General features: G+C 38.8%; 2 protein-coding genes across 4 annotated transcripts in view; one reads left to right on the top strand and one right to left on the bottom strand.

The window, feature by feature from the left end:
* celf5 (CUGBP Elav-like family member 5) overlaps nt 1–4,978 on the top strand; it is a 66,244-nt gene extending 61,266 nt beyond the window's left edge. The window contains exons 13-14 of one of the 3 annotated variants that reach the window (XR_001924017.2): nt 286–466; nt 4,866–4,978. The gene's annotated coding sequence lies outside the window, so the exon portion shown is untranslated. 3 annotated transcript variants of the gene reach the window in all.
* Nucleotides 4,979–10,144: 5,166 nt separating this feature from the next.
* Nucleotides 10,145–17,445, bottom strand: hsd11b1l (hydroxysteroid (11-beta) dehydrogenase 1-like). Its single transcript, NM_001097315.1, is given in 7 exon segments — nt 10,145–10,976; nt 12,963–13,128; nt 14,353–14,446; nt 14,743–14,834; nt 15,492–15,603; nt 16,193–16,323; nt 17,279–17,445. Coding segments are annotated over 7 exon segments (861 nt in total). The 5' UTR covers nt 17,361–17,445; the 3' UTR covers nt 10,145–10,792.
* Between the last annotated feature and the right edge of the window lie 1,660 nt (nt 17,446–19,105).

Genomic DNA, 19,105 nt, shown 5'->3' with positions numbered 1-19,105 from the left:
AAAAAAATAAAAATCTATTTTAAAGCAACTCTGGCATTGTTTAGGAAGTGTAATCTATGCATGCCAACATGAACTACAATCCTGCAGTAAGTGGATGTCCTGAGAAGATACTGCCAAAATATTAGAAAGCCAGGCATCTGAGTGGGTATAGCAAGACCAGGGCCATGCATGCTCTAAACAATGTCACCTTAAATATATGATTGTGTCCAGCTCTTGATTGGGGGGCTGTCTGACATGAAATGGATTTTCCTGCTGATGTTTTTTGTTGTTTCTTTGCCTCTACAGGTACACAAAGGACCTTTGACCCCTGAATCCTTTCCTAGAGGATTATGGGAAACAAGACTTTTAACTACTAAACCCTCCCATCCACCCTCAAGCCTCTTGATCTTTTCCCCCACCTACCCCCAAGGACCAAAATATGGCAGTGGGGGTGAGCAGAAAGGACCAAGCTACCTAAACACCAAGGGTGTGTCTTGTGAGTGTTCTATGTCTGTCTGCTGAATGCCCTGGGGCCGTTGCTATTTATGAAATGAACTAGCACCCAATGAACCCCCTTCCAAGCGACCAAAGGGGGGAGGTACTGGGCATTCCTCATGAAAGAGACACTTGGGAGTGGCAACCCACCTCCCCCCCATCAACATGGCTACAGATTTGCAGTGCGAAGAACTATCTGTTTATTATTTATATGAACATATTTATTTATTGGGGAGGCTTAGTTTACCCCTACACACCCCTTTCTGCTGCCTGATGGGCTTGGAAGGTGAGGTGGTGGGGTTATAGCATCTTTATATTTTTGTCTCTTTTCAATTTTCTGTTTGCGGAGGACAGGGTGTTCTGGGTGGACAGGAATTGAGGAGAGCAGAGTTCAAAGGTCATGTTTACAAAGACCCTTTTCCCCCATTTCAGGGCCAAACAACATTCTCTGCTGCTCTTACCCCTGGCCTCCACAGAAAAAGGGCTGGACTATTTAATCCGCTCCAAACCTTGCTCCGCAACATTCCTAGCCAGGAAAGAGTTAACTCTACCAGTGTTGCTAAGCTGGGAGAATCTGCAGGGTGAAACTGGATCTGCTGGTCATATCTCCATCACCTCCACACAGAGTATTATGCCTCTCTTTCTCTCTTTCTTGGGCTAATTAACAGGTTAAAGGGTCTCTTGTCACTCACTAACTTGAGGGTCCAGATACTTCATATCACAAAGAAGCTGCCTGCGCCTGCATGAAGCAGAAATGTGCTGCACTGCATAAGAGTACTGAGTATCTTTCCATATGCTGCTCTCCTGTTTTCTAACCTCTAGTATGTGCTTACCCCTTCCTTTCAAATGACATACATTCAAGTATTAGGGCAAGGTGGAAGAAAAAGATGTTTGATATCTGGGACAATTTTAGATATCTGGAGATATTTAGTTGGAAGGAGAATATTGACGTCTGTGGCATACACATGCAGTGTGAAGTCTTTCCTATAAAATAAGGTTAGCTGATATTCCCCTTAAATTCCCCTTAAATTCTTATAAGGTTTTTCTTAGCAGTTTGCAAAGTTGAAATGGCCCAATTATCTCTGTTTTCATATATTCACGTGGCACGTTAGAAAATGAAAAGGGGGCTTGTGCAGTGGCGAATGGAGAACAAGTTAAAAGAATACTGGCCTTTAAAGGAAATTATAGTTTGCCACTGCTGCTTCTTTATTGATACAATTAATTGAATATGTTGTAGCATTCTTAAACATTTAAGAAACAAAACATAAGATATTTGAAGCTGAAGGTAGGAACAATCATCTCTTGCACTGAGAGCATTCTAATCTCTTAAAGGGGTAGTGTACACATTCAGTTCAGTGATTAGGGCTTGTGCTGAACATCATTTTTACTTATTGTTTTAATCATTAAAAATCTATGGCTTTAGTTACTTATTAGCTAAAAAGGGCAAACAGGGAAACTGAACCTACTCCATGGTGGATTCTTGATAGATAATTCAATTGCCACTATATAAGCCACCTAACTTGAACATTTGTTGTGACTGTTCTGTAAACAGACTGTATCTGCACACTGGTATTTTACCAAGGACCAATCATAGAGTAGCTTTAGTTTCCCAATTTGACATGTTTAGCTTAAGAAGTTCCAAAAAATCGGTTTTTGGTGATTAAATAATATGCAAAAAGTAAACTTAATGCAAGTCCATTCATTATACTAATGTTGAACAAGGATATATACTATCCATTTAAATTGAAGAAGCACAGAACAAAATAGTAAGCCATTTAACTATTTAATAAGATCACATCCAGACTGAAAATATTGATACATTTTCACCACTCTCTCAGCATATAAGAGAGGTCAGTCACAGGAGCCAAATCTCTCTCCTGTGCAATTCAGTCATCAGTCATGGTTCCAGTGATAACCATTTTTTTCATGAATATTGCTGATTATTGAACATAATATGTGTCTAAAGTCAGAGTATGACAATAGATTATGTGATACAGTGATGCTCAATATTACTTGAAGGGACTCCATCCAACTTGTGGGCCTTTAGCTGGTGCACCGTGATTTTTGCAATTGTTTGATGTACAAAGTGAGCATTAGTGCGTGTGTTCCCAAATTGCGCACAAGCCAACCAATTAGAAAACATGAAAAATTGCCCCTGTATGGATAGCTTTAGAGCAATGTTTGGGTCTCAAGCTCCTCTTTAATGGTCAGCACTTTGCTGCCCCTCACCTAAATATTGAGGTACATTTGGAATCATTCTGTAGTTCGACATAGACTGCACAGTAAGTGTTGAATATGAATACATATGAATCCAGCTCTCTGACATGTTCAGTTGGCCCTTTATGTATATGTTTTATGAGAACTCATGTAATTCAGTTACCATTTAATCTTACATAGGCTATCTTGTCTCCAGAAAAGGATTATCAGCTTCAGGGGTAAAAATATTCTGTACATGCTGTTTAGTATATTTACCAAAACTGTGGTTGAATTTAAAAATAGTCAGAAGTTTTCAGCTGTATTTGCCTTTAAGGTGGTCCAGAGAATTCTTTAAAAAAAATAGTGCATAAAAACATTAATTATTCATATTGTTATATAAAAGAGCATATGCTGGGGGGCAGTTATTACAGTTATTAATTATTAACATGTATTTATAAAGTGCCAAAATATTCTGCAGCCCTTTATAACAGAAGGGTTTATATATAAAAGCCCTCAGTCAATATGGCTTATCTGAAAGGTTTTCCCTTCCAGTCACATTAGTAAGGTAAAATAGTTTGGCTGTAATTGTTGTTCATGTTTTCCAATAATTTTACCTATATATCTCCAAGCCCTGTGCTCTTTCATATAACAGTAACATGTTGCCTGGAGTCAAGAGTCAACTGGGATTACACAAGCTTCCATAAAAGAAATGCAGTAAACCTAGTAAAACTGTAAAGGCAAGAGGTTTTGAACGTGCCATTGTTTCAATCATTCTCACATAATAATAACTTGAAAAATAATATCAGCAAGGGGAACTGTGGGAAGTGTTGTTTATGGGCTGGCACCCAAAGATGACTGCTGTATTTGCAGCCAGCCCTGAGCTAAAACAACATCAAAGAGACCAAGTTTCAGAGAATTAATGCCACCAAATGCTTTTGACTTAGAAGTGGCAGCCAACCCAGATATAATAGGCTCTTTACATCTGTGGTCACTTGTAAATACCATTTTTATACTTCAAACATTCCTTGTCTCAGATGTGAGAAGAAGCCTTTATAAAGCACAAGCAAGAGGAGTGAAGTGGGTTTAAGGGAGTCATTTACCTTCCCCCATTCCTTTACCATATTTTTAGGTTGAGTATACCAATAGTCTTTCTCCCTTGGCCATACCACAGTGTAGGGTTATTTAGTTATCATGGCTGGATAACCTTCTCACATGTATATAGTCTCTGGAATGCAAAATAAGTGCATAGAACTATATAGTTCAGAGACTCTACATAACGTTTACACTATGAGAATTACCATATACTCAGAACTCGTAGCCCCCCCCCCTTCACTACAGAAAGGCATAATCTTTATACATGTAAGCAGGGCCCCAATATTAGCACCCTACTTTTCTCCCAGGGAAGCAATTATACTGCAGGTGGCAGCTAAACTACAATATTGCCATTCTGTACAGAAAAAAAATCTTTCTAAAATGGAAAATATATTTGTATGTACTGAATAATTTCTGTTACATTCCATAAATAGAGAGTAAAATATAAGACTGTGACGCATTGTGTGTACAAAACATAGTGATATTTGTACATGAGTGAGAACTGTCATATTGTATGTTTGAGCCAATTCATAGATAGCATGATAAGAGCAACCCTACTGCCAAAAAGGGTGCCTTTAATATTGCCCTAACCAAGGCAAAAAGCAGTAAAGGCACTTCCACTCATAGGTGCAAATAGAAGCAGATGGCTTCATTTACTGCTGTCTCCTTTGAATAAAACCAATGGGAGAAAGCTACACAAAAATAGATGGAGTATACATACCCTGTCCCAGAAAGCTAAAGCACATTGCAGTCTCTTCCCAGTTAGAGATGCCAGTCTGCATCCCTCAGTGAAGGGCCTGAAGCGTTAAGTAACATGCCATTTTCCACATCAGTTCCCCAAGGCCCAGCTCAGTCAGGGTGTGTGGACTGAATCATATAATTTTAACATAAAGGAAATCTATTTATAAGCAAGAAATATAGAAAGTATTGAAGACAGCAAACTAGAAGTCAGAACAGGTCAGTGTTGTAGAAGGTTAGAGAAACATATCCTGATATCTTTAAAGAAAAAATGAGAGTTATGCACCAGGCGAGCCACACGTTGCTCCATGCTTAGGTTTGGATACGACTGTGCCATGTGGTTAAGCTCTTTTTCTTCATCACAGCTTCTGCATACCTCGCCCAAGCTGCACATCCCTGTTAAAGGTGTATTCCATACAGAATATCAAGGTGTTGAGAAGACCTGCTGTTTACGAAAGAATAAAAACATAATTCTTAACTCACTGTGTCTGTCTGAATTTTACATTCTATTATACATTGAAGTTTTGTGTTGTAAAAGCTCATCTGGGGAATGCTAATGCTGTAGCATCACCCCAGGGGGAGGATCAACCAGGTTAGGGAAATAAACCTTTATCCTCTAGAGGAAGTGGGGGATACAGATTAAAGCCTGCACATTACCTGGGTACTCAGGCAGAGTACCCAGCATGTAACTCTGGATGCCTGGAACCACATACAACCCATACACTTGGGCATCTTCACCACACCAGATTGTGTAGGGCAGTTGTAACAGGGGATCACAGAATGTTTGCTGAGTAAGGGAATGAGTTAGGGTTCTTTTCAGGCTCCCTTTTGCTGTGGGCCCCTTGTGACTGCAGGGTTTGCTGCCTCTATAGTTGTGCCACTGGTAGTCAGCCTCCTTCAGTCAAGACTCTGTTCCCGCAATGCCTTGCAAGTTCTATGATCAAGTTCTTTGAAGAAGGAGAATAATAAAAGTGTGCAAGGTATTGTGGGAACCGGAGACTTGATTATAGTAGAGTTTCTGATGCATTATTTATGTAATCTAGCAAATATTGGGGGCATTAGCAAAGGACAGACATAAGCTACTGCTAATTGCAATTTAATTTCAGTGGAACGTTTCTTAGCTTTACATTTTCTCAGCTTAGTGGCGTAACTACTGGGGGGGGGGGGGTTGAGGTGTGACTTCACCAAGGGGCTACAAACCCCCTGAGATCTGACAGGAAGACTCAGAGGATGCTGAGTTGTATAATATCATTAAGCAGATGGAGAGCAGTAGGTGGATGATGGACTGAAGGGCTGGTGCCCCGTTGCAAATTTGCACTAGGTCTTGAGTTGCATTTTTGTAAGTATCTTCTTGTAAAGACCCCCGGCTATCCTGATTTAGAGATATACACAGCAACAGCCAGTATAATGTTCCTCCTCTATCATAGATCATTATTATTCATACACTTCACTTTAAGGTACATCAAAAAAGTACAACAACATGTACAACATGAAACAACTGGTGCAATGCACTGAAATCTTCTTAGTGTGATCCAAAGCATCTGATATTAATATAGGGGGTTCTGTAAGAGCATTACAAGCCTTATCATACCATAGTGGAAGTTCCACTAGGGTTTTAAATCACAAATTATGGTCATAAATGTACAAAACCACCATACTGCGATCTTAGCTTAGTTATATTTTCTTTGGAAAAGTGTCTCCCAATCACCTCTTGGTTCATCAGGATGATTTCCAGCTGTAGCTTTTTCTATGTGACAGAATTCTAAGAACAGTACATATTATTAGGTGTTAGATGATTGTTTTTCATTTATTTTTTTAATATTACTCCTAAGTCTCTCACTTTTCATGCTACTTCTCCTTTTTCTGACTTCACTTTAATCCCTGGATGTAGGTTTGTAAAAGAGTATCAGTATGTATTTCCAATTATTATGACATTATTATGACATTCTTTCATGACATACTAGAGGGAATAATAGAAGCCTTGGGAAACAGTATGCTGTCTCCATGTTTTGTTGGAGCCTTGGCATATAAGTGGGCATTGTGTGTTGGTGGCACCTGCTCACACTTATCTTGTGGATACTGGGCCAGACTGTATATTAGGTTGGTTAATATAGGTAATGCATTCTAAATATAGAAATAGCAGTGTCAACTGAGAGATACTCCTTGGCAAATGATTTGTTAAGGTGGTCTATGACCAAAGAACTTATGTACATCAGGACCAGCACTCTCTTAAGATGATAAAAGTGTTCCTTTTTATTATATAGCAAAAAAGGGAAGATCATGCTCCCCACTTTACCATTACAGTGCTCAAACAAAGCAAAACTTTTATCAAAGACAGCGGTGCCTGTGTGAGCCTGTATTTTTGATGAAATGTATGCTGAATAAGGGTCTGTGTGTGTCTTGGCTTGCTGCAGATTTAAATGTATCTGATTATTTATCAGAGGAAAAATGGCCACCGGGTGAAAGCTGCTATTTGCTTTAGAAAAATGTGATGGCAAGCGGAGGGGATATACAGTGGTGTGAAAAACTATTTGCCCCCTTCCTGATTTCTTATTCTTTTGCATGTTTGTCACACAAAATGTTTCTGATCATCAAACACATTTAACTATTAGTCAAAGATAACACAAGTAAACACAAAATGCAGTTTTTAAATGAGGGTTTTTATTATTTAGGGAGAAAAAAAATCCAAACCTACATGGCCCTGTGTGAAAAAGTAATTGCCCCCTGAACCTAATAACTGGTTGGGCCACCCTTAGCAGCAATAACTGCAATCAAGCGTTTGTGATAACTTGCAACGAGTCTTTTACAGCGCTCTGGAGGAATTTTGGCCCACTCATCTTTGCAGAATTGTTGTAATTCAGCTTTATTTGAGGGTTTTCTAGCATGAACCGCCTTTTTAAGGTCATGCCACAACATCTCAATAGGATTCAGGTCAGGACTTTGACTAGGCCACTCCAAAGTCTTCATTTTGTTTTTCTTCAGCCATTCAGAGGTGGATTTGCTGGTGTGTTTTGGGTCATTGTCCTGCTGCAGCACCCAAGATCGCTTCAGCTTGAGTTGACGAACAGATGGCCAGACATTCTCCTTCAGGATTTTTTGGTAGACAGTAGAATTCATGGTTCCATCTATCACAGCAAGCCTTCCAGGTCCTGAAGCAGCAAAACAACCCCAGACCATCACACTACCACCACCATATTTTACTGTTGGTATGATGTTCTTTTTCTGAAATGCTATGTTACTTTTACGCCAGATGTAACGGGACACGCACCTTCCAAAAAGTTCAACTTTTGTCTCGTCGGTCCACAAGGTATTTTCCCCAAAGTCTTGGCAATCATTGAGATGTTTTTTAGCAAAATTGAGACAAGCCATAATGTTCTTTTTGCTTAAAAGTGGTTTGCGCCTTGGAAATCTGCCATGCAGGCCGTTTTTGCCCAGTCTCTATCTTATGGTGGAGTCGTGAACACTGACCTTAATTGAGGCAAGTGAGGCCTGCAGTTCTTTAGATGTTGTCCTGGGGTCTTTTGTGGCCTCTCGGATGAGTTGTCTCTGCGCTCTTGGGGTAATTTTGGTCGGCCGGCCACTCCTGGGAAGGTTCACCACTGTTCTATGTTTTTGCCATTTGTGGATAATAGCTCTCACTGTGGTTCGCTGGAGTCCCAAAGCTTTAGAAATGGCTTTATAACCTTTACCAGACTGATAGATCTCAATTACTTTTGTTCTCATTTGTTCCTGAATTTCTTTGGATCTTGGCATGATGTCTAGCTTTTGAGGTGCTTTTGGCCTACTTCTCTGTGTCAGGTAGCTCCTATTTAAGTGATTTCTTGATTGAAACAGGTGTGGCAGTAATCAGGCCTGGGGGTGACTACAGAAATTGAACTCAGGTGTGATAAACCACAGTTAAGTTATTTTTTAACAAGGGGGGCAATCACTTTTTCACACAGGGCCATGTAGATTTGGAGTTTTTTTTCTCCCTTAATAACGTAAACCTTCATTTAAAAACTGCATTTTGTGTTCAATTATGTTATCTTTGACTAATAGTTAACGGTTTTTGATGAGCAGAAACATTTAAGTGTGACAAACATGCAAAAGAATAAGAAATCAGGAAGGGGGCAAATGGTTTTTCACACCACTGTATGCAGTACAAATTATGTCATTTGGGTGGGGGAAACGTGCCCAACTGATATACATTGTAGGCAAATGTAGGCTTTACATGTCCTTTAAGGCATTCTGTGTACTAAGCTACCAAGAAATGCCCTCCCCTATATTTTTATTGGCAACCATTTGGGAATTTTAATCTTGAAAGCAAATAAATTAAAGGTGAAACTCAGTCCCTGTGTATAATGAGGCAGCAGAATTCTTAATGAATCAGATAAAAGTGAGTGTAGGACTGGCCAGACCAGGGATGATTTTTACATAGTTGGCGAGCTTGAAGTATATTGCAATATATGGACAAACAATTCTTGCTTTGTTTAAAAGGAAGGGCATTTCTTAGTAGCTTTATAATAGTTGAGTGCAGATGACCTCAGTGTTGGACTGGGATGCCAGGGGCCCACCAGAAAACCTTAGACTGTGGGCCCACTCTCCAAACTATTTTTCATCCACATCTTACTCAGTCTCTATATTTTCCTAGTTTTTTTTATCTTTATATAATATAATCTATTCTTCTATATATTTATCTGTTTTATTCCCATGTAAAAAAAATAAGTAATGACCATGAATTAGGCCAAATGGCTAGAAGCAGGAGGGCCCACTGACACCTGGGCCCACCGGGAGTTATCCTGGTATCCCTGTGGGCCAGTTAAACACTAGATGACCTCTTATTCTTGTTACATATTTTACTATATTAAATTTTGCATTAGATGATATACTAACATTCTATAACTCCCTTCACCTGAAGTAGGTGATGTTCCTGCTGAATGATACTGAAAGAAGTCTCTTAAAACCCCAGAAAGTCATCACTATACCTGACCACTATTGATGTCAAAGTGCAAGACTATGTATGCCATTAGAGGCTGCACAAGAAATGTGTGCCAGTAGAAACATGTGCTGTGAGAAAGAACAGCAGGGAAAAACTAAAGTTTGACCATAATCACTTAGTTAAAGACCAGGACTTCTGGAACAATGTGCTCTGATCAGAAGAGGCAAAGACAGAATTCCAATATGAATTCTTCATTGTACTAGAGGATGCTTGAGAATAATATAGCATCATCTGTCAGTATATAAAAGCTCAACCGAAAGTCCACCTTGCAACATAACAATGACCCTAATTATTCACTAAGCATACTAAGTAATTACTGAAAGAAATGGAGGGTTCCAGAATGGCCAGGTAAAAGCTGGTGATGCTGTAGTGGGAAATGAGAATGTGCATGCCAGAAACCCCTTCAAACATTGCATTGCTGAAAACATTTTGCTTGGAGAAGCAGGGAAAGAAATTCTCATTCAATAACATTTTTATCAAAGAGGGCTGTATAAGATATTAGAGCTAAGGGTGTAATTTCTTTTTCCAGAAATGGAAATGGCATTTCTGTTAAGGTTTACAATCACCTTTATCTTTTTATACTTGTAGCCCTCCCAAGGGCTTGGTATACTAGCAATATCACTGTAGTGACACCCCAAAGATTCCCAGTAAATACCAACGCAAATAGAAGGTAAACCCAGATTTATTACACAGGAATTGGGCTGAAATATAATTAGTAGTTAAATGCATTAAATAGAAACAGACAGCAATAACAAATGCAGTGCAATGCAATATAAACCACACTAGCATTTTAGTCCTGAAAGCCAACAATGTTGGGGCCCTTAAACAGCAATTTACTTCCAGAATGTTTGAACTTTGTGTTATAACTTCATATGTATACTGTCACTTTAATTTAAAGAATCATAGCAGCTCTAAATATAGTACCAATGCATTACACTGTATTTTCCATTTGTAGAGCATAAAAGCAGCTTTTCCTTTACAAATAAATAATCTTGGCTGTCCAGGAAGGGTACATCTCTCCTTTTGGAAGTGGCACTCCTATTGGAATCAAATGCACTTGACAATTGCACTACTGGAATGCCAAAAATAAGCCAGTGCATTCTGGTTGCTGACAGTTGAGGAATACAGCTTGAGCATTGTCTCTGTCTAGCATGGCTGCTATGTTTTTGCTTATTGTTCTGGATTTTTCCTATACACACATATTGTGTCTATACTTGAACACTGTTCATTTATTATTACCAAATTAGTAGGTGTGCATTTGATGTGAGTGGTTCCCAGGAGTTAGTGCTTTGTTTAGGGAATTGTCTTCTCCTCCTACGAGTTATAATGGTACATTCTCTGGATAAACCAGTCCCTGTGTTGTGGGAACCAGTCTCTGAAAAAGCAAAGTGGTCTTACAAACCAGGGATAGTACATCTCCCGCTGTCGGCCTGCTCCAGCCGATACAACAGCAAGCGCAGCATCACTTGCAGGATACGCAGACATGGTGATTTTATCTCTGCAACATCAAGGACAACAGCATATTAACTTTCTAAGCAACTTATGAAATGACCATTTAACATACATAATAAAATGGCAGCTTTATTGCTAAATATATATAGGTTCTCTATAATGAATTTTGCTACAACACCGCCACCTGCTGGTCAGTTCCTATTACATTCAAAGACAATCAAAGAGATACCTTCAGAGGTAAAAAAGAGAATTTTTCTGATGTTGCTCTGCTCAGAAAAGAAATCAGAAACCTCAAATACCCTTTCTCATCTCCTTCCTGAATAGAGCAACATTAGAAAACTTCTCTGTTGTCCCTCTGAAGGTATATCTCGTTGACTATCTTTGAATACAGTAAAGGGAACTGGCCAGCAGGTAGCGCTATTGTAACAAAATTCATTATATTGGCAGTTAATAAAAAAAAACAATGACTGCAACAAATGAATCAGTTGAGAGATTCTGCCACCTGATTTACTGAGCTACAGAGGCTAAGAGCATAAAAAAGTAGAAAGCAGAATTGATTCAATTGACCACTATACTTGATAGGTTAGAGTAAGGTGTAATGACACTAAAAATGATGGGAATTGCTTTAGGACACAGATACAGAACACAGAGAGGGTCTATGGTGTATACCAATATTAGGGATGCAAAGGTGGTATGACGCGGGTGCAGCAACATATCTGAACACTAAAAAACAAGTTTGCGTGCAATAAGCCACTATGTAAACACAAGGACCAAGTGAGTATGCACACAGCCAGAAAGGCCACATACCTTACAGGTCGGTTTAATTAAAGGAAAAGGAAAGGTACAAACAGCATGCTTCCTCTACAAAATGACAAACAGGCCCAGATTTATGGAGAGGCCACAAAGGCCTGGGCCTAGAGCGGCATGCCGCCCCGCCGCAACGAAATTTTGCTCCCATACAGAGCAATGGGGACCTCTCCCCACTGCTCCATATGGGACTTTTAAGGGGTCGAGCACGGGGTAGGGGGGCTCCCCCAATAGAAATCCGGCGCTGATGACAAACAGTGGGAAGAGGCATCTGACCACATATATAACTTTTTTATTGCCATAAGGGATAGATTTACAATTTAAATACAATTTCAATTCTTTCACCAAGCGTACATCACAACAATTAGACTTAAAATCATGGGTAGATCATCCAACGCAGAATGTCCAAAATGCCATATTTTGAATGCAGGTTTTACTCACATGTATGGGATTGTACTCTTATACTATTGGTCTGAAGTTATGCAATATCTAGATAAACAACTTGCACTTCCCAGAGTTAAAACTCCAGAAGTATGTCTTTTGGTCCTGGTAGACAAATAGTCCTCCAAAACCACTGTTTATGCAAAAAAAAAAAAAAAATTATCATGAAGTGGATGAATCCCTTCTCTACATGTTTGGTAGAATAGTTAACAGCTCTCCACTGAAAATTGAAAACATCTGGGTTTCTTGGTTAGCTGCTAACCCAACATTGGACCTCCCAGACTAGCCACCAATTAGGGATTTTTGGGTAACTTAATTCTTTAGTCAGCACAGCAGAGCAAAATTAAAATGGGTTTATGAATAGTGAATATGAATCTTTGACAATCTGTAAAAAAATTCTTTCATTGTCTCTCTATTAAGGTGATGATATACTTCTGGACTGTATCCTTACTGGATTGCTAATGTATGTTCTTGTATGTTTCTGTCTTGTTGATTATAAAAGCAAAATAATAATAAATCTATAAAAAAAATTATCTGTAATATAGGTAGTACAGATATAGACTCTGTAGACTTAAGTAAATAGACTTTAGTAAAACCAAGAAAGAAATGAAGTAATGAATCAAACTAACAATTTGGGTTTTGTTTTTGGGCTGCTACTGAGAGGGGTGACACCAAAAAAAGTCCCACCATATTTCCAGAGCATTGTACAATAGAAGTGTGCATACATGCAACATATAGCTCACATACAAACATAGGTAAGGAAGGTTATTTATTATCAACTCACTTGATCTTCTCCATAGCTGACTGTGTGTCAATGAGGCCGAGGATACAGAGAGTGATCGACACAGGATTATTCTGCATGGTCAATTCATGTCTCAGAGAGCTGAAAAATCCCTCCAAAGCAAATTTTGAAGCAGCATAAGATGTGGTATATGGGATTGGTGTTTTAGCTGTAAAGGATAAAAATGTACTGATTTCCTGGGCTTAGATCCTGGACTTCTTGCTATGATCTCTGTCTGCATATTGGCACGTGCTGGTACATACATGTAGATCTGATATTAAATATGCAAACCAATCCTAAAGTAATAGAGGCAACATACTCCAGTACTAGTAACCCAGTGCACACAAAGTAATTTTTTTTAATGAACAATAAACAGTACAGTTAAGAATTGACATCACAATATCAGAGTATACAGTAATTAGATAAACCACTTATCTTAATGTTAAAGATAAGAAAGGAGTTAAAATATAACAGTAAAGTTATTGGAGAAGAGACAAATAAAACACATTCCAAACGTTAATAACTGTTGTCTTGTGCTGGATACAGTAATAATGCTAACGAAAATGAAAATTAGCAAAAAGGTGCCGGGCCCCCATGTAAGAAAATATTCAGAGGGGCCTGGCACGCATGCAAACCCTCCCCTCCCGCCGGCCGCTCATGTCCCCACTCCCCGCCGCTTGTGTCTTGGTAGAAGATCGGGCTGGGTAGGGGGTTTTCTTAACTATAGAGGGAGCAGACTCAGTGGTGAGGGACTCCATGACCTAAGGGTCTGCTTCCCCTATAGTTAGGGAAAAGGGAAAGGGAACCATCTTTTAGGACTATTGTTTAATATTTGCTTTCAAACAGATGAGTAAAGGCTGCTGATTGATTCTATGGGATACTACAACTGGAGCAATCTTTTTTTTTTTTAATGTACAGTGAGGGTTATAATGGTTCTGTACATTTTCCTTTTGTTGTCTTGGCTATTATTCATTTCTGTCAGGCTGTAGTTGATTGGGTGATAGGATGGTGGGTTAATTGGGGTTAGGGTAAAGAAGTATGGTTAGTGGGATAGGGAGAACTGGAGCAATCTTTGAACCTATTATTTAATTGTTTTAGGCTGATGCCGCACAGAATAACTAACCACTCCGAAATGCCTTTCCATCGGCAACAATGTGGAAAGGCCTATGTATTGCTTTGGCTTTCCGAAGTTGTACAAAGTTTCCTCCTGCAGGCAACTTCACATGAGTTTGGAAAGCCAAAGCAATGCGTAGGCCTTTCCATCGGTGACTCTTATTGTTGCCTGTAGAAAGGCATTTTGGAATGATTAGTTGCACGCAACAGCAGGGATCTGACCATGGGGCATCAGCCTTAGGGCTGGTAACATCGACAGCTTAGTATCTGCTCATCCTACCTGTTAAAGATGAAAGCACAATAATTGAGCCTTTTGATTGTGTCAAGTAAGGAAGTGCAGCAGTGGCCAAATGAATGTAACTGAGAAAATTAACCTGGAAAACACAATGAAGGATCAGTGACTGGGGATTAAACTTGCAGAAAATGTAAGAAAAGTAGTAAATGAAACATGAATTTATTAAGGGATCATCATTGCTGATCCCCTTTTGCACCCTTATTAATGAGGAGGCACATTCATGCTATACCAGCCTGTCCCCCCTTATCCCGAGCAATGGACAATGCAGTAGCATTACAGAATACACAGCCTATGCAGCTCTGTAACTATGGTTAATACTTTACATACCCCCTGCTGGCAATGGGGCTACCAGATACAAGGACAAATCTGACTTACCTCCATTAACCATCGGGTGTGATTCACATCTCCATCCCACATCTTGAATGGTGTCCACCCAATGTGGTTTAATACCAAGTAATCTAGGCCTCCTGTGAAGATAGAAAGGTTCTTTGTATTCTGTGTTTGCTCTAAAATCACATTTTATTTGCACTTTTTAAAACCCTATTTGCACTTTTTAAAACCCTGAAATACAATGTGCACATGGTTCACATTATGTAGAAAATAATGCGTTTTTACACCAAGTTCTTTGTTGCTATGGCCACTTCTGGTTGTGCCCTCAAGTGCTTACAGGGAACATTGCTTGTATTTTCTACTCTTTACAACTCACATCTTTTTATGTGAGAGAATTGAGGACTACATTGTAATGCAAAACAACAGAATGCTTGTATGGTTTTACCCAGCAATTAAAAACTAAAGGCTCTTGGGAAACATGGGCAAAGGCCCTAATACAGACAAAGCTAAAACATATTTTCTTGCCTCATATTTTTTTAATAAAGAACTCCTTATGCCTTGGAGTATCAAAAAACTTACTGTAAGGCTGGCAGCACACAGGGAGATTTGTCACCCACAGTTAAAGGAAAACTACACCCCCAGAAGGAATACTTAATAGTTAGATAGATGATACACCAGTATATTCTGTTATATGCTAAAGGGGAGTCCTGATCAAAGGTTGGTCCTCCAAGCAGAGGGTGAAATGAAAAAGTCTAGACTTCTGTTAACCAATCAATAAACCCCCTTTAACTCACCCAGTGCTGAAAGAGCTTCTGCTACAACTTGCTCCCGTGCATTGTGAGAGGCCATATCTGCTACGACCAGGAACACATTCTTAGCCCCAAGTTCCAGGCACCTTGATTTCACCTGCATGAATCATGAAGTGCTTAGTGAATAACATTCAGTAATGTGTGACAGCACTAGAATACACAAAGCATTGAAGCCTGTATCTAAAAAGATCAAATACTTTTAACTAGCACTCCTTACCTCCATTCTTAGAAAACAGCAGCAGGCTAAAGCCCTTTAAGCTGGCAAAAGTGCTCAATAGGTATACAATCCATTAAACAAGTCTTTAACCCAAATATTATTTTTCGCTTAAGGAAGAAAATGTTATTCTAGGAGAGTTTCCATTATTATATTAATTTCATATTATATTTTATATATGCAGTTGAAATATTTGATATCTGAACTTCTAATGCAACAGAGAAAAACATAGATGTTATCTACAAATTTAATAATATTATAATAAAAAGGGATAGAAAGACATTAACATTTTGAGTAAGTAGACCTGGTCAAGCTCTTTACTATAGGCAGATTACAGCCACAACCCGCAAAGAAGTAGCAGGAAAATGTATTTCTTTTACAATGCATAATATATTGTTACTGATAAATGCATGATGATGATGATAATACATGCAGTGATCTGCACCCTTCTCTAATGCAATATGCTACTTACCTCTTGCAAAGCATGCTCTCTCCTTGCAGTCAGCACCAGTTTCGCTCCGGCCCTGGCATAGTGATATGCTATCTCTTCCCCTATACCTGTACTTGCCCCAGTGACCAGGACCCTGGTATTGGCTAGAGTTTCTGTGACAGAATGGCAGGAGCAGTCAATGCAACAGAATACAAGTCGTATTATATAGAGCTCTATAAAAACGTATACATTACGTTACATGTGTTATAAATACATACGTTATTTATGTTAGTTGGGCTGTTTAAAATATGCACAGCACTTTCATTAGCCACAAATGTGATACTAGTGCAGGGCAATTAAAATGAAGGCCCATGAGCACTGCCCTAGAGGTTCGGTTGGGTTTCAGATGATGGTCAAAATCGCCTTATACAACAGAACAATACAATAAATAAAAGAAATAACATTTCTTGTGCAGCTTTTAAAAAGCTCAGGTGTCTAAAACAAAGCGGGCTCTTCAAAATGTTACTAAATGAACAGGAACATGAATAATTTTATATCAGGTAAACACAAACATGGTTTGGTTAAAAGAAGTCAGTTACAGATGGGTGTCTTTCACCACAGAGAGCTGGACCCACACTTCAACACACAGAGTATTATTTCTATTATTTTCTTGTATTTATAAAGCAGTGACATATCCCACTGCAATTTATACACATTATACAACTGTCTTTTCCCCAGTGGTTTTTACAATCTAAGGTCCCTATCGCATTTACACACGCTATGGTCAGTTTATCAGGACCCAATTAACTGCCAGTATGTTTCTGGAGTGTGGGAGGAAACCAGAATACTAGTGAAAACACATGCAGTCATGAGGGGTGCATTCAAACTCCCTACAGCAATCACTTGTACCCACTCTCACATTACAACCATGTTACTTGTAACAGAAAACATTTTCCATTCAACGTCACCCAAACAGTATTGTTCATCCTCTTAATTTGACCTAATATGTGTGCAAGATATGCTTCAATAAATGTATTTTTTTACAGACTATTAAAACAATTCCCAAATAATTTACTTCCATGACATTTTAGTGATACATATGGACATTATATGGAGTCTGTGTCTTACCTGGATCAAAGCTGTCCCTTAGAATATATGCTGCACTTGCTACAAGTATAATAAAACACCATCTCTTTATGTGAATGCCCATATTCCAGACTTGAAACAAGTTGCAAAGCCCGTGATACTGAAGCTTGTGCTTCTTTACAGGATTACTCACAGTACATTAGCTGTCCATAAAATGCATTCCAGAGCATTAACTATTTCCTTGATTTGTTCCAGAGTGGTATACATACTACAGATTCTATTGGGTGTGTTTGTGTCACGGTGTTCACTGATAATATTGTGCAATATCAGATAAGCATGTTTGCTTGCTCATAGTACTAGCATCATTATTAGTTATTGTGTTAAAGAAATAACTTTGATTGTTGAACTTTGATCCATAAGCCCTTCACAAACACACCAACAGCTTATCTGCCAAAATATAGGTACCCAGCTTATCTGCCCTTGTAAAGCCTTTCCTGACTGCTTCACCAACAGGTTTTTGTGCAGAAATCAGATAGATATGCTATGACCTGATTTTTGGTCCAGGAACCAAATGCTTGGTTTAGTTTGGTTTGGGACTAGTTTAGTGACCTCCCAAGGAACCAGTTATGTCTAAGGCTTATGACAGATAGATAGATATATAGATAGATAGATACCTGCATGGTGGCAGCAAACTTTAGGGATAGAAGAGTGCATGGTGGCAGCAAACTTGCAAAAAATTGTCAATGGCCCAGGTGCTTTCACAAACAAAGCATATCCTTATGTATTGGTGTTAAACCCCAATAAATATTTGCACACATTTATAAGTACCATGAGTGCTCCATTATTTTCATGGATAGATGAGATAGATAGATAGATAGATAGATAGACAGATAGATACACACACAGTCTAAGTTTGCCATTTGGAAAGCTAAGCAAGCCAAGGTTTGGTTATCGAAGGGGGAAAAACCTCAAAGAGGTAAAGCCATCCATCAGTAATTTCCTTCGACCTGGAGTATTTAAATGCACAGGCTGTGTCATGTGAAACACATTGATACTTGGAAAGCAGTTTGTGCATCCATACTCTGGTAGGAAGTATAATATAAAGCAAAGGATGACATGTAGCACAAGTATGGTGGTATACATAATAAAGTGCCCATGTGGGTACCTATATTGTGGAAAAACTAATAGGCTGTTAAAGGAGAGGATAGCCATACATAGGGCAAGTATAAGAGTTGCTTCACATCCTGATAGGCTTATGAAAAGCAAATATAAAAAACAGGACAACTGACAACAAGGAGTTGCTAGGCATTGAGCAGCAGCTAAACATGACCCTGCCGCATTCAGATGCATGATCAAGAGGGGGTGACAGGGATAGAAAATGTATAAGACGAGAGGCATTCTGAAGATTTAGGATGTGTGGCTCCTAGGGGCCTTCAGTTGTTTTTTAACATTATGTTGGCCATATTTCCTTAGTGCGATGATTTTACATATTGATTCAATGGAGCAGGAATTCTGTTTCTGATCTTACACTAATACAAGATTAATTCTAGCAGGTGTCAAATCATCAAGTGCAGCAATATAATATATATATAAACATTCAGTTTTTATTAATGCATCACTTATGTTAAAATAGTACCCTAACTCATAAAAATAAAGCACAGGGGTCATGAGGGGCCCCTCAGATAACAATAATAACTATATATATATACATTTGGATTTTCCCCAACCTAAAAATGTTGCACTTAACTCCTGCTTGTCATAAGTATATGTAAATCCTTTGGGATTAGGTGTAGAAATTCACATTGCAATTGATAAATATATGACTTGTTTTAGAAGGTCACCAAATCAAAATAATCAGAAATGTACTTC

This window comes from Xenopus tropicalis, chromosome 1 (assembly GCF_000004195.4).
Source record: "Xenopus tropicalis strain Nigerian chromosome 1, UCB_Xtro_10.0, whole genome shotgun sequence".
In the NCBI taxonomy this organism is placed as follows: domain Eukaryota; kingdom Metazoa; phylum Chordata; class Amphibia; order Anura; family Pipidae; genus Xenopus; species Xenopus tropicalis.
This window is presented reverse-complemented; position numbering and strand designations above follow the sequence as displayed.